Here is a 16076-nt window from a genome sequence, read left to right on the forward strand (position 1 = left end):
TCAGTGCGTCGTTGAGTTTGGAAATGAGAGTCTTGGATCTTTGGATCAAGGATTGGCACATAAAATCACCATGAGATGGGATTTTCCCATTGACAGATGTTGGGGGGGAAAGGGGAAGGGATAATGAGGGTGTTTTCCCATGGCTGGATGGTGTTGGGTGATGTGACAAGTCTGGTGTTTGAAATGGGGGGAAGCTGAGGCAGGGGAGGAGGTGGTTCCATGGGGCAAGGAGGAAAATACTCTTTAACCAACAGAAATTGTATTTTCCCTTGTTTTGGGGGTGGGAGAACAGACATCATGGAGTCATAGAATCATGGAATGCTTTGGGCTAGGAGGGAACTTAAAGATCATCTCATTCCAGGAGCAGGGTCACCTTCCACCATCCCAGTTTGCTCCAAGCCCTGTCCAGCCTGGCCTTGGCCCTCCCAGGGATCCAGGGGCAGCCACAGCTTCTCTGGGAATTCCATCCCAGCCAGGAATTCCTAATTCCCAAGATCCCATCCATCCCTGCCCTCTGGCAGTGGGAAGCCATTCCCTGTGTCCTGTCCCTCCATGCCTTGTCCCCAGTCCCTCTGCAGCTCTCCTGGAGCTCCTTCAGGCCCTGGCAGGAGCTCTGAGCTCTCCCTGCATCCTTCCCTTCTCCAGGGCAACATTCCCAGCTCTCCCAGCCTGCCTCCAGAGGGGCTGGAATTCCTCTGGAATCTCTCCAGCAGCTCCAGGTCCTTCTGCTATTGAGGATCCCCAAGCTGAATACAGAACTCAGGGTGGGAGTTCACCCTAAACAAAGCTGAAATCACAAATCACTGCTCCCTCACCCTCCTTGTGCCTGCTGTTGGACGTGTCCCAAACTCCTGCAGGAGCTGAGTGGCACTTGGGGATAACCAAAGACAAGGGAGGAGTTGATGTGATGGGAAAAGGTCACTCTGAGCTCAGGGATCAGTGCAGGAATCAGTTTTCAGTCCCATGTATAATGAATCAAGTGCTAATTTCTGTGCTTGTATGGCAAATGTTAAGGAGGAACATTCACCCTGAGGAAGGAGTGGATATGGAGGGAAGCAGTGGAGTTCTCATTAAATTTAATAATGTGAAGTTCAGGTGTAATTGCTCAGCAGAGTCATCCCTCCCCTCTTCCTGCCTGTGCTGGAGTCACCAGAGCTCCTGGTCAGTTGTGAATTTGTCAGAGAGTTCTGATGGTGCTGATTATGGGGTAAATTGGGGACAATTTGGGTCTCTGTTGTCACATTTGACTGGTTTTGTATTAAGCCCTCAGGAAATGATGATAAATCTGGGTTTGATGAGCTGCTTGATCTGTTCTGAGTTTATATTCCCATGATTTTAAAACTTCAGCATTTTGGGTTTGCCTTGCTCTTTTTTCCATGAGAATCATGGAATCTTTCAGGTTGGAAATTCCTTTCAGATGGAATCCAAGCACTAATCCAACACTGCCAAACCACCACTAAACCATGTCCCCAAGTGCCACATCTTCAAGTTGTTTGAATCCCTCCAGGCTTGGGGACTCCCCTCTGCCCTGGGCAGCTGTGCCAGGGCTGGAAAACCTTTTCCATGAAGAAATTTTCCTAATTTCCAACATTTTCCTCCCCTGGCCCAGCCTGAGGCTGTTCCCTCTCCTCCTGTCCCTGTTCCCCGGCTGTCCCCTCCTGTCCCCTCCTGTCACCAGCTGTGCAGAGCCACAAGGTCCCCCTGATCCCCTTTGCTCCAGGCTGAGCAATAGGAGCACACAAAACATGAAGCCAAAATGTCCTTTTAACACCACGGCATTAAGGTGCAGAAAAATTACATTTTCTGTTCATATTTCTGCGTTCTGAAATGTATAAAAGCGAAATTTTAGTACAAGCATGAAAAATGTGGTTGCTATTAATGTTAGGAACATCTCCTGTCACCTGTGGTGTGCAAAGCCTTCGGTGAGCAGAGAAAAATGGTTTTAATGAGTGAACAGTGGTGGAAACTTCAGTTCTGAAGAACTTTTCCGTGTTGTCTGAGCCTTGACCTTTCAGCTCATTCTCTTTTCCATCTCTGTCCTTAGTTATGTTTTCAGAAAATCAGCCAAACTCGAGGTGATTTCTCTGACTTCGCAGCCAGGTGAATCCCCAGCTCTGAGAAGCACAGAAATCTCCATGTCACACCTCAGCTCAGCTCAGAGATGTTTTCCTGACTTCTCTCCCATCCTCTCCAATCCCTCGGCAGCTCCATGATTTCCAGCCGCGGTTTTTCCCTTGGCACATCCCGCCTTGGGCTCATGAAATATTGAAACTCAGCACTCAGAACCATTTATTTTATCATGAATATTGCAACGTGGCCTAAACACCTTGTTCAAAACGTTTTTGGGATCTCCTGCAAGTCTGTCAGGAGGAATTAAGGAGCTTTTTGGGGTCTGAGAAAGCTGAAAATCTGATGAATCTTTCTCATGTTGTATCTTGTTGGAGGAAATTTTTGGGTTTTTATAAACTCATTAAATTTTTCCTTAATTCATACAGGACAGGATGATTTTCCTGATTAGTGGGCTTTGGAAGAAGGAATATTTTGATTTTTGCTGGGTTGGGAGTAATGAAAAATGACACAGCTCATGGTTTAGACTGGAGTGAGTTTATCTTGGAACACCACAGATCCATCAGATTGTGCAGCTTGGAGACTGTAATAAAGATAAAACAACTGGCAAGTCATCATGGCCCCGAAAAAATAGCAAAAAGAAAATGCTTAGGCTTTGATAGTGTAATAAATTTCCAATCTCTGGAAATAAAGGTTGGAAATGACAAATCGCTGCGTTTCGCTGAGAGTATTGTTTGCCAGTTTTAGATTTCTGTGGATTCTTGATTAATACAGGAAAAAAAAAAAAACCCATCAAGTGGCCATCAAAGCACAAAACTAATATTTTTCAGCTCTTCTCAGTGTGTTGCTGTTGTCTCTGAATGAAAAGGTGCTTTTTCCTTAATTAACATCTGCAGGTGTTTCTCGAGAGCAACAGTAATGGAGATTTCCAAGCAAACAAAAGAGGGAATTCTTGGGGGTTTAGAATTAAATTACTCATCAGGTTATTGTGGCTCACAGGGGTCGTGCTGGGCAGGAGGAGAGTCCTGTGCCATAAATCCACATGGCAAAATGAGCAATTTGCTTTTCTTAATTAAAAAATGGATGTGAAAAGGGTGGAAACTTCTTGGAGTGCAGCAAAGTTTTATCAGCTTTTTTTTTATTTTTTTAGAGTGTATTTTTACATTTCTTGTCACACAGAAAACTTCTTGGCCCTCAGAGATGCTCTCTTGTCTGAGTCTTAAATTTATAATTCCATTTCTACATTTCAAATTCCAATTTCTAAATTCTAATTGGAAAGTGGAGCCATTTGTATATTTGGCTTCTCTTCTCTTGTTGGATTTGATGTGATGGATGTCAATTATTAATTGTTGAGTCATTACTTCATTGAGGAATCATTTTTCCTGTTATTTTGTGTTATTATGTTGATTTTAAGAGATGTGGGTTAAGCAGTTGAGGCTGAGATGATGCTCTGAAATATTTGGTTTATTCCCAGGTAGATGTGAATCTTGCAGGTAGGATCTTCAAAATCAGTTCACAAGCTCTATACCAACAAATCCCACAAAAATCCCACATTCCCTTACTTTTATAGAAAGAAAAGAGAGGAATAAAAAGGTGAAATGCAGAAGGAGAAATGTTCTGGTGAAGTATTTTCCCTTTGGTCTGAAGTTCTGCTTGAGGGATGATTGGAAGGGATGGTTGGATCACATTTCTTTGGTTTCTGTACCTCCTGCCCACATCTCAAAAAATCTTTTTAAAAAATCTAAAATAAAAAATTAATAAAAATTGCCTCATATTTATATGTGGGAGCACCTTAAAGAATTATTTTTCCTTCTTGTTTTGATTTCCCCTTGAGGTGTTTTGGTGCCTTTTGTGTTCACTGGGAGCCAAATCTGATTTAGCTAGAATTCACTGCAAACATGATTTCGATTAAAGTGACTTCAAGCCTAAAACGGTCGAAAATTTGTCATAAGAGTGGAGCCTAAATATGATAATGTGATAACAAAACCACCCAAATTCTTGTTCTGCCTCTCTGAGAGGAATAAATCTCCTGAGATCCCTAAATCCTGATTGGTTTATCAGGATTTACCCAACCTCTTACCAAAAAAAATACATATTTTATAGAGATACATAAATTTTCTTGCTAGCATTAAGTTGAAATTCTCCACGAGGAGTGCAGGAATTGTTGCTTTTTGTGCTGCTCCTGAGCTATAAACCAGTTGAGAACATGAAATATAACTCAGCCTTTCAACTGGAGCTGCTTTTTCATGCTTGATGTGTGTTTTCCAATAGCACCACGAGAAGTGATTGCCTCGTGTGCCACACTTCATTAAATCACCCACTCCACACTCCTTAAAAGCAGCATTTCATAATTATTTACAAGGATTTTATTCCAAAAGATATCAATTGTGGAGGGAAGAAAAAATGTATAGCCAGCAGGCTTTTCTGCTGCCTCAGCACCTTTTGGAGCATCCTTTTCTGTGGAAATGATCAGTGTGACTCTCCCTCTGTTGTCTGCAGCTCTGTGCTCAGACACAACCACTGTTAGCTGGAGCTTTTCTAGCTGCTGTAATTAAAAATGGCACTTGAAGAATTCCTGTGGAATTCCTGCAGCACTGACAAGGTGGACTGTTTAACTCCTTGCAAATCACTGAAGTGCCTCTCTCTATTCTATTTTATTCTGTTCTATTCTATTCTATTCTATTCCATTTTATTCTATTTTATTCTATTTTATTCCATTCCATTCCATTATTCTATTCTATTCTATTCTATTCTATTCTATTCTGTTCTGTCCTATCCTATCCTATCCTATCCTATCCTATCCTATCTATTATTTCTATTTCTATTTCTATTTCTATTTCTATTTCTATTTCTATTATTTCTATTTCTATTTCTTTCTATTTCTATTTCTATTCTATTCCATTCCATTCCATTATTCTATTCTATTCTATTCTATTCTATTCTATTCTATTCTATTATATTCTATTCTATTCCATTCTATTCTATTCTATTCTATTCTATTCTATGCTATTCTATAATATTCTATTCCATTCCATTCCATTCCATTATCCTATCCTATCCTATCCTATCCTATCCTATCCTATCCTATCCTATCCTATCTATTTCTATTTCTATTTCTATTTCTATTTCTATTTCTATTTCTATTTCTATTCCATTCCATTCCATTATTCTATTCTATTCTATTCTATTCTATTCTATTCTATTCTATTCTATTCTACTCTACTCTACTCTACTCTACCCTATCCTATCCTATCCTATCCTATCCTATCCTATCCATTTCTATTTCTATTTCTATTTCTATTTCTATTTCTATTTCTATTTCTATTTCTATTTCTATTATTTCTATTTCTATTTCTATTATTTCTATTTCGATTTCGATTCTATTCGATTCGATTCTATTCTATTCCATTCCATTCCATTCCATTATCCTATCCTATCCTATCCTATCCTATCCTATCCTATCCTATCCTATCCTATCCTATCCTATCCTATTCTATTTCTATTCTATTCTATTCTATTCTATTCTATTCTATTCTATTCTATTCTATTCTATTCTATTCTATTCCATTCCATTCCATTCCATTCCATTCCATTCCATTCCATTCTTTTTTTTTGGGTTTGCTTTTTTTTCCTTTTGCCTAGCTAATAATATCATTTATTACTGTAGATTCAGCTGATGTTTGCCTTTATCTTGTTTGCCTTTTACATGCCGAATGCCAGGGAAAATGAATTTGCAATGCCAAGGAAAAGAAAAAAAAAAAAACCTACTGGAGGTTGATGCAGGAGAATGTTTGCCATCAGTGGGATCTGCTGAATGTTTGTTTCATTAAGCTCCTACAAGCCACCCAATTATGGAGCTCAAATAAATGAAAATGACTTCAAAATCCTGCTTGTTTTGTTCAAAACTGGGCTGAATGTAAAGCAGCTGAGATGGGTGTTTAGGAATTTTTGTTTGGTGAGTAAAAATTGCCCTGAGTGGAAGTTTGGGGGAAGCTTTAGGAATTCAACTAGTTGTGTCGTGTGATCACACAAATTAGAATTGATAAAAAACACTTCAAATTTTGGCTTTAAGGTGCTGCCAGGAGCCAGGCAGTCTAGGACATTAAAAAATTCCTTTTTAGCCTAAATTATATCAAATTCAATAACGAGATAGTGTAATTTTCTTATGGTAGAATGTCCTGCAAGGAAAGGGGAAAGGGAGAAAAAAACCAGTATAATGAGTGATGAAGTTTTCTTTGATTGAGGTGATGTGTTTTGCTCTAGATTTAAATGAGAAATTAGGAAGAAGAAGATGCAAAGATCTAATCCGATGTAAAGAAGAATTAATGAAAAGGAGAATTAAATATAAACATCAGTATTTAGGGTTGTTTTGTTTGGGGTTTTTTGGTGACTTTTTAGTTTTCTTTTTGTGTTTTTTTTTAATTCTGCAGAGTTTCTAATGTGGATAACTCTGGCTGAATTTTTCAGATATTCTATTGTAATGTAAAATATATTTCATATGCTTTAATTCCTCTGCTCAGTCTAGCATGGATAAAAAGCCATTTTTAAGGGAAAACCACTTGCAGGAGGTCAAATCCAGGAGGGATGAGGAAGGATCTCCCTTCAGTCTCAGCAAGCATTCAATGCTCTCCCTGTTGCTCACTAGAAAAAAGCTGCTGAGAGTTCTATTTTGACACTTTTTGCCTTTTTTAGACAAAACATGATTTCTCCAATGGAAAAGACAAGCAGCATGTTTTGACTGTGCCATTGATTGCATGAAGGATTTGTTATATCAATCCTGCTGGAATAATTTGGGGGACCTTGGGAAATCACTTAATGGAATTTGGTCCATGTCTGCATAATCTGACTTTTTTTTTCCCCTTTTTTCCTTTTTTTTTTTTGCTGGAGTAATTGAAGATGCAGCTTAATAAACTTTTTTTCTAAAGATTCCCAGTTGGTTGCTGCATTTCAGAGGGCTTGGAGCTCAGCACTGAAGTAATACATCTTGTAATTGTCTTTTTTCTTTTTTTTTTCCCTCCCTACCTCACTTAAATGTATCCCCTGGGGAAGAATCTAATGTACTCTAATGCTGCTACCTTTTACAAAGTGACCCGACTCATTAGGATTTGTTCTCCAGAGCTCCCCTGACAACAGATAAATGCACTGAGAATATTGAAGCTTCCTCTCCATCACTCTTTTCCTACCCAAAAAAAAAAAAAAAAAATCCATTTGAAACCCAAGTGTTTCCCAGCTCTGAGTTCCCTAACTCAGTGCTTGGTGTCACAACACACAAGTTTTTTATTCACTGAAGGATTTCTTAGCATTTCCATGGAGATGAGACGAGGTCTGCTTGTCTCAAGCACTCCACTGAAGGTTTCAAATCTGTTCATGCCTCGTGACATAAATATTGAGAATTTCCTGAATAAAGGCCTGAAGTTGCCTTTATTAACTCTGCTGCAATAAGTTCAAGAACTGTTTTTTCTCCTCTCAAATCGCTGGGGAAGGTTGATTGTGGTTCTTGGATCTTGTTGGAAAGAGGTGCAGTATTTGGGTTTGTGGTGTTTTTTAGAGGGAGGAAATCACTATCCCAGTGCAGGAAAGCTTTTAGGTAGAAACTGAGGGTTTGCTGGCTGGTGGGAAAAGGATTTTCCTGGAAAAAATGGTTCCATAAAACCAGAAAAAAACCCAAAAATCCATCAGAGTTCTCTGTTAAGTAACACAGAATTCTCTGCACATTACTTAAAAATATATTCTCCCAAATTAGTTGTAATTTATAGCATTTATTGAACAGTGATATTGAGACTTGTAACTGTTGTGTATTCAGAATTTGATACTTCAATCCAAAATAAACTTCTGGGATTTTTTTACTGAATATTTCTATATATTTGTTTTAACAACCCGAGAGCAAACTCTTTCCGCGACTGCTTTTTAAATTGACTATTCTCCTTCCAAACCACATTTTGGAAAGCAAATTTCCACATTTCCCTTCACCTCCACCTCTCTCCACCTTCCCCAGGTTGAGACAAGAGCAGATGTACGTTCGGGATGAGTTTGGCAAACTGCTGGAGAGGGAGAGGATTTCCTCCAACGAGCACCTGGCCAGAGCCATCCTGCGGGAGAGAGCGGCCACCGAGGAGGAGAGGCAGAAAGCTCAGCGCTTTGTGAGTCCTAAAACATCCCAGAAAATGCACATTTTCCTAGCTGTTCAATCTGCAGGCCTGTTGGGAGAAGGGGAAAGCAGATCTCTTGTTATTTCTTTCGTTTTTCATGATTGGGTTGTAGTGTGTCGTTTTATTTTACCCAAATATTCTTGTTTTTTAAGTGCTTTGGCTGAGTTTTTTAGGGGCTTCATTTTATTTTACTCAAATATCCCTGGTTTTTAAGGGCTTTGGCTGATTTTTTTAGAGACTTCATTTGATTTTATTCAAATATCCCTGTTTTTTGAGTGCTTTGGCTGATTTTTTAAAATACTTCATTTTATTTTACCCAAATATCCCTGGTTTTTAAGGGCTTTTTTGCTGATTCTTTTTAAGGACTTCATTTTATTTTACTCAAATATCCCTGGTTTTAAAGGGCCTTTTGCTGATTTTAAGGGCTTCATTTTATTTTACCCAAATATTCCTGTTTTTTAAGTGCTTTGGCTGATTTTCATGAAGACTTAATTTTATTTTACCCAAATATCCCTGTTTTTTAAGGGCTTTGGCTGATTTTTTAAGAGCTTAATTTTATTTTACTCAAATATCCCTGGTTTTTAAGGTCTTCATTTGATTTTACTCAAATATCCCTGTTTTTTTAAGGGCTTTTGGCTGATTTTAAGGGCTTCATTTGATTTTACTCAAATATCCCTGGTTTTTAAGTGCTTTGGCTGATTTTTTTAGAGACTTCATTTGATTTTACTCAAATATCCCTGTTTTTTAAAGGGCTTTTGGCTGATTTTAAGGGCTTCATTTTATTTTACTCAAATATCCCTGTTTTTTAAGTGCTTGGGCTGATTTTTTTAGAGACTTCATTTTATTTTACCCAAATATTCCTGTTTTTTAAGTGCTTTGGCTGATTTTTTAAGGTCTTCACTTTATTTTACTCAAATATCCCTGTTTTTTACGGGCTTTTGGCTGATTTTTTTAAGGGCTTTTGCTGATTTTTTTAAGGACTTCATTTTATTTTACTCAAATATCCCTGGTTTTGGCTGATTTTTTAAAGACTTCATTTTATTTTACTCAAGTATCTCTGGTTTTTAAGGCCTTTTGGCTGATTTTTTTAGGGTCTTCATTTTATTTTACCCAAATATCCCTGTTTTTTAAGTGCTTTGGCTGATTTTTTTAGAGACTTCATTTTATTTTACTCAAATATCTCTGGTTTTTAAGGGCTTTGGCTGATTTTCATGAAGACTTCATTTTGTTTTACCCGAATATCCCTGTTTTTTAAGGGCTTTGGCTGATTTTTTTTAAGTGCTTCATTTGATTTTACCCAAATATCCCTGTTTTTTAAGGGCTTTGGCTGATTTTTTTTAAGGACTTCATTTGATTTTCCTCAAACATCCCTGTATTTTAAGGGATATTTGGGTTTTTTAAGGGCTTTTGGCTGATTTTTTTCCAGACTTCTGCTGCTTGTTTCCAACTTTGGAAGCAGCTTGGTGACAAATTCCCTACCAAAGCATCATCTCTCATTAGAGCTGATGGATGGAACCTTCCTGACAAGGAAATTGGAACATATGGTTGGATGTTTTCCTCAGAAAACTGACATTACCACATTTCAGTCCATTTCAAATGTCTGACAGATTTCTAACTTCTTCTCCAGAGTGTTTGCTTGCTGTTCTGAGTCTCTCTTGACTCTTCTTTCTAACAATAATCATTATTCTCTGGGGTGGGAATTGCCTTTAAAAATATAAATATATTCTTGGGTGTAGATGGTAAAGAAATTGGTATTTTCCAGGCAAAAAGTTTATAATACTTAGGTGAGCATTGCTGTGAAAATAAATGGGAATTATTGATGTCAGCAGCTGCATAAATATTGGTTGGGCTCTCTAAATCTGGAGTAAAATCCAAGGTTTTTAAGGTTTATGGATTGGTAAGTTAGTAATCAATCCCTTCAACAAGCAAAGCTTCATCTCTGCTGTGTAAGTAAAAAATCTGGTTTTTGTGTTTTTTCCAAATCCCAATTTAAAACCAAACCAACTCCACCTCAGTGTTGCTATTTTTTTCCAGCCATTTCTCAGTGCTTTTTCACCTCTGTGGTAATATTATTATTGCAGAATAATTTCAGTGTTGTAAACAAATGTTTAATATTTTCTCATTGCAAAACATGAGGACAAAGGAAAATAGAAAGGAAAATAGAAAGGATAATAGAAAATAATTATGACCAAGGTAAAGCTTTAGTTCTGTGCCTTAAATCCTTGGATTCTGAGTATTATATGGGTGAGAGAAAAGGATTTTTTGGCCCTGGAGCTAATGAGGAGCTGAAGATTTATCATGGGGACTCTCATTTGCATCATTACTGGGGGAAAAATTGCATTTTTTTTCTCCCTGCTGTGGTGAGCTCTGATTTTGGGAAGCACGAGATGCCTGGAGAAATTCCTCATTATGGATATGAAACTTATGTAGCTATTTTATGAACCTTATGTAGCTATTTTACTGATTTTATTGGTAATTCTCACTTGTTCTAGAATATCAAAGTTAGCTATTCTGTCTCCTTGGTTCTGATCAATCTTCCTGTTTCCATCTGTGAAATTTGAACATTTCTGGTGGTTTTTTGGTGCAGATTTATCACCACTGCAGATTTACCATTTCTACCAGAGCTTGTTCATTCCTTGAAGGGTGTAGGATAAGAGAAAATAATAGATTTTGCAATTTCAAAATAGCAAGAAGGTTTTGTCTGTTTTTTTCCATTCAATATGAAAATATTGAGTAATTCTCACCTTTCTGGCAAATCCTCTAAGTCACCTCCTTTATTTCCCCTTTAACTGGTCAGATTTTACTACTTTGGCTTCACTGCTTACACCACCTGTGTATTTATTTGAATTTAAGGTGAATTTAAAGTCTGAACCACAGGGAAATGGATCTCTGTGTATTCTGTCAGGTGCTGTGAGTAATTCTGTGTTCTGGCAAACTTGGTATTTTATGTAGTTCAGATCTGATTTGTCATAGGCTGTTCTTGGAGGAAAAAAAAGGAATCTTTCTGAAGTGTCAATAGCAAAATAAATTCCTTTGGTGCTGCTAAATTGTTTAAATAGTGCAAAGGAGAAGAGGTTATGGTGAGAAAGGGAGAATTTCAGTTTTGCTTTGTACAGGGTGCTAATTCAGGTTAAAATAAATGAAGTAATTTTTAAAATGAAGTCATATTTTCCATTCTTGAAGAATTTTAACACCGTAAAAATTATAATCTCAGAAAGAAGAAATTTGTAGTCTTAACATCCCAAAAGTTAGAATGAGCTCTCTATACTAATTAGAAAAAAAAGAAAAAAAAGGATGAAATGATGTGTTGATGTCTGAACTGCTTTATAGCTGTGATGTGTCCCAAAATGTGTCCTCAGTTCCAGGGGACTGGCAGGTGGCTGGGGGGATGTCACCTCCTGCAAAAACACATTTTGGGGATATCCAAAGGTTTAATAACTCTTTAATATCCAAAGGTTTAATAATCCTTTAATATCCAAAGCAATAATTCTGACATTTGAACCAGCAAAATTGGAAATTCCTGTTCAGAGCTGAATTTCCAGACTCTGAGCCAAACCCTGGGAATCCCTTGTGGAGGCAGCGTGAGGATTTAATCAAAAATCTTTCGATTTTTGAACTTTCTTTTTTTGAACTTTCTGAACTCAGCAGAAATCCAGAATATCAATTCCTATAGCAATCCTTCAAATGCCACTGATTTGGGATATTTTGGACATGGCTTGGTTTGCCCCATCCCCCAGAATTGGGGTTGTGCTTTGGAAAAGCAATGCCAGGGAGAGTCTGGCTGTGAGATATTTGATCCTGAAATGAGCTGACCTGGGAAGAACAAGGCTAGGGAGGCTCTGGCACGGAATTCCCAGTTTTCCCAGTTTTCCCAGAGAAGCTGTGGCTGCCCCTGGATCCCTGGCAGTGTCCAAGGCCAGGCTGGACAGGGCTTGGAGCAACCTGGGATAGTAGAAGTAGAAGGTGTGGGCAAGAATGAGATGATTTTTCAGATCACTTCCAACCCAAACTATCCTGTTATTCCAAGATTATCCTTTTTTCTTTCCCCTCTGCTTTCCCCCTGTCTGCAGGGCTGTTTTCAGTGTTGGAACCAAGAGATGCTTTGGTGATGAAGAATTTCTTTTATTTTTCTCTGCCTTTGCCTCCTTTTCTGCCATGTCAGTGCAGAAGTGCACAGATGTGAATATTCCACAAACCCATCCCAGGGCCTTTCCCAGATTTAGCCAATCTGCTTCATAACAACCACAAAACCATCTCCACTGGGGAAATCACAGAGTGTGTGGAGGGCAAGAATGAGAACTGCTTGAACTGGCCTTGTCACCAGCCAGGCTGGTTTTGTCCCTTTAGCTTTCCTCACTTTGGAGATGTGACATTTGCAAAGTGTGATTTCACCAAAGGACAAAGTGCTTGGAGTCATCCTGGAGAGCTGCAGCTAGTTAAAAATAAAAATACTTTTTTTTTCCCCACACTCTCAGCATGGATATGATATTTTTTTTTCTGCCCATCCCTCTTGAGAGATTTCTTTTCTTCAGAATAAATCAAATACTGTATTTCAACCTAGCCATACAGGATTTTGGTCAAATTGTGGTTCTCTGCAGCAAGGGGTGAAGTTTGCTGCTCCAGAATGCTTTTATTAGATTTTATCTCACAGACCTGTTCTTTGCCAGATTTATTATTGGAGATTTTTGCTGCAAATCTTAAAAACTGGACCTAACTGAGTTGGGCACAGTCTTGCAGAGTGGCTTGAAGTGTGGTGGCTTCTCCATAAACAGTTGATTGATATTCCATCGCTCGAGTCCTTACGAAAGTCAGGGTGAGATGAGGAGAATATGGAGTCCAAAATCAATAGTCGCCCAAAGTGCAGAGGACCTGTTGTATTTCCATCTCCTGCTAACGACCTGCAGTTCACTGTGAACACATTTGCTCCTCTGTCTGCCCTGCAACGAGTTGTCATTAGGAGCCTGCATGTTGGAAAATGGCTTTATTGAGCTGCCAATGACATTAAAGTCTCATTTCCCTCTGAAGAGGCACAGAAATATTGTTCTCTTCATGGGCTGTAACCAGAACATTAAAATTTGATTATTGCTATCATTAGAAGTCTGTATCCATACTAATGCAATTATATCTCTTTCTCCATGTGTTGCTGCAGTCTTTCACTGAAGCACCTCCTTGAGAGGGCAATCTCCTGGTGCTGAGGTATCTCGTTGCTCTCTAAATTATTTGCTGCACAAGAACTTCTATCAAAAAAAATTCCTTCCTCCAAAAAAAAAACCAAAAATCAATTTGGTAGAAGTATCCTTATATTAAAACCCACTTGTTATTTTTTGGTATTTTTTTTTTTTTTGCACTTTAGGTCACTGTGATAATCAGATTATCGGAGATTTTTTTTTTTTTCCCCTAGCAAAATCCTATTTGAGACGTGAAGCTCTTTTACTTCCCTGAGCACTGAAATCAATAGACAAAAATACATTCCTGGCCATATCAGAGCTGAAGTGTGTTGAGTTAGGCCAGCAGTAAATTTGCCCTGTTGTCACAATTGAATCCAAGTTGTCAAAATGGAATATTTTGCGTCTGAACCGGTTTGATGTTTCCCCCATCATGCTGGGCTAACTGGTCCCAGTCAAGCCCTCCATGTTCTGGGCAATGACCTCCCCTTGGAGGCTACATTTATTTTTCCTGTCCTCAATTCATTAAGATTGTCAAGAGGAGGTTCCCTATTTTCCATAAACAGATTAAATCCTGACCCTTCCTGCTCTGGACTAACCATATTTTTAAGGATGACTTCACTAGGAAATACCAGAGAGGGGGGAAAAGAATTACTAAATGAGTTAAAGGCATTAGTTCTCAGGAGAAAAGTCTGTTTACAAACCTGCAGTATTTATTACATACCTCATTTAGCTCATTCATCATTTTAATAGAAAAAATGAATCTTTTTTAGATGATTCTGAAATAATTCGAGGTAAACTACACAGCCTGAGGCCAAACAGGATTGCTTGGTGCAGGGAGGGCTTTTGGAGAAGTGCAGCATGAGCAGAGACTGTAATTCACAATTCATGGCAGTAAAAATACTGAAGGCTCATATTTGAGCATCACATTTAAGGTTTGGGAAGCCCATGGTGCAAAATTACATTTACTGACAGTTGTTTTGTGTGTTGTTCTGCAGTTTGGTAATTCAAAATGTAGAAATTTTTCATGAAACCTCTTTGAAAGTGGAGATTTTGGGGAGTTTCACTCAGAAAATATTATTTAGGTCTGTAGAAATAGTTATTTTTGCCATGTGCTGCTGTTTTTATGCAGTTGTTGCAGCAAAAAGTCTTTTTGCTCTAGGCAGAAGGAACCTGAATTTGGTCACAGAAGACAGGAGGAAGAAGGTATTTTGGAATATTGAGGATGTGATCATCTTTATTTTTTTGTGTGTTTGGTTTTGGGTGAAGAGGTTTAGTTGCTTTTTATAGAAGAATGTGGGATACAAGATCTTTCTATTTGCAAAACACACAATTCTGCTGCTCTGACTGTGCTCACATCCCTTGGAATAAACAGAATATTGCTCCTTTGCTTAATGTCTCTCCTGGCACACATTCCTTCTTTCTCTCCCTATTTTATTTTTTTTTATTTTTTTTTTGGCATTTCTACTGCAGCACTGAAGGGTTTGGGGTAGAAATTCAGGTGTTTGGGATTTGTCTTTTTTTGGGATCTTAAATAGATGATGTGAGAGCATCATCTCTTAACTTTTAACTCATCTTAAATAGATGATGTGAGAGCAAGAAGCTCTTGCTGTGCAAATAAAGTTGGTATTTTTTATCCCCAGTAAGAAAAGGGTTTCCTATCACACCTTTGCAAATCATGAGGGATTTTCTTACCAGAAAAATGGGGAAGATCCTTTTGCTGTCTAAAATTCACAAGTGAACAGTTTTCCTCCCACCTTAATAGAGGTAAAACAGTAAAAAGAATTTAAAATGGCCTGTGAGTGCTGGAGGTTGGAATCTCAGTACGATTTGTCACTTAAAATGTTAAATAAATGCTTTATTTCCTCTCTGAAACTGCCGTGAAGGACCTGGGAACCAGAAATTGGCTTTTACCTGGGTCTCTCTCTGTCCCTTTACAACATCCATGCTGACATTCAAAATATTTGTTTCACTGGAACAACAGAAACGATTTTCTCCTTCCTTCAGCTTCTCGCCTGGCAACATGTTGTAGATGTATTTTTTTTTTTATAATTTTTATATGTAACAGTTAATGGCTTTTTTTTCCCCTCCTCCATGTCAAAGTTTGACAGACAGGAAAAACACAGCAAAACGAGCATTTTGGAGGCAGGCAAAGTACAGAGAAGGAGCATTTCTTCTCTTGAAGATTTCTTTTTGAGTGGTGAATGTGTTTTGATAGTCAAGCAGCATTTTTAAAGCGTGTTATTTTTTAATTCTTCCCCAGCAAACCCCCGAGATATTTGACTGAAGCAAAATTAATCACTGCGTTATTTCGGCATTCAGATGAAGATCTAGTGCTTCACAAAGCCTGCTGCTCCATCAATTTGTTCTTTGGGTTGAATTCAAACGGAGTTCATTTTTATAGATTTCCCCGCATAATACTCGACTCTCTCCTCCCTCATTCATTAACCAATTTGTTCTTGCTACTCCCTTTTTATTGAATGCTAACCAAATTGCCCTGCTAGCTCCCCAAATGAACATCATCACTCCTTGTCATGCATGGGCAAAAAGTAAAGCTAATAATCCCTTTTTTTTTTTACTCACACCTTCCCTCTGCCAGGGCCAACTCTTGCTCCTGCCCTGGAGGTACCACTGAAAAGAATATTTTAAATACATTTCTCGCTGAGTTTTGAGCTGGTGAAATAAATATTCCAAG

The 16076-nt window shown here is 38.2% G+C and overlaps 1 protein-coding gene across 1 annotated transcript in view; it reads left to right on the forward strand.

Moving 5' to 3' along the window:
* CHCHD3 (coiled-coil-helix-coiled-coil-helix domain containing 3) overlaps positions 1-16076 on the forward strand; it is a 124737-nt gene that overhangs the window by 25668 nt on the left and 82993 nt on the right. The window contains exon 4 of the mRNA XM_085081972.1: positions 8063-8207. Within this exon, the coding sequence (XP_084938098.1) occupies positions 8063-8207 (145 nt within the window). The remainder of the gene's footprint in view (positions 1-8062; positions 8208-16076) is intronic.

The sequence above is a fragment of the Lichenostomus cassidix genome, chromosome 1Aa (genome assembly GCF_008360975.1).
Source record: "Lichenostomus cassidix isolate B80296 chromosome 1Aa, HeHo_3.0, whole genome shotgun sequence".
NCBI lineage: Eukaryota > Metazoa > Chordata > Aves > Passeriformes > Meliphagidae > Lichenostomus > Lichenostomus cassidix.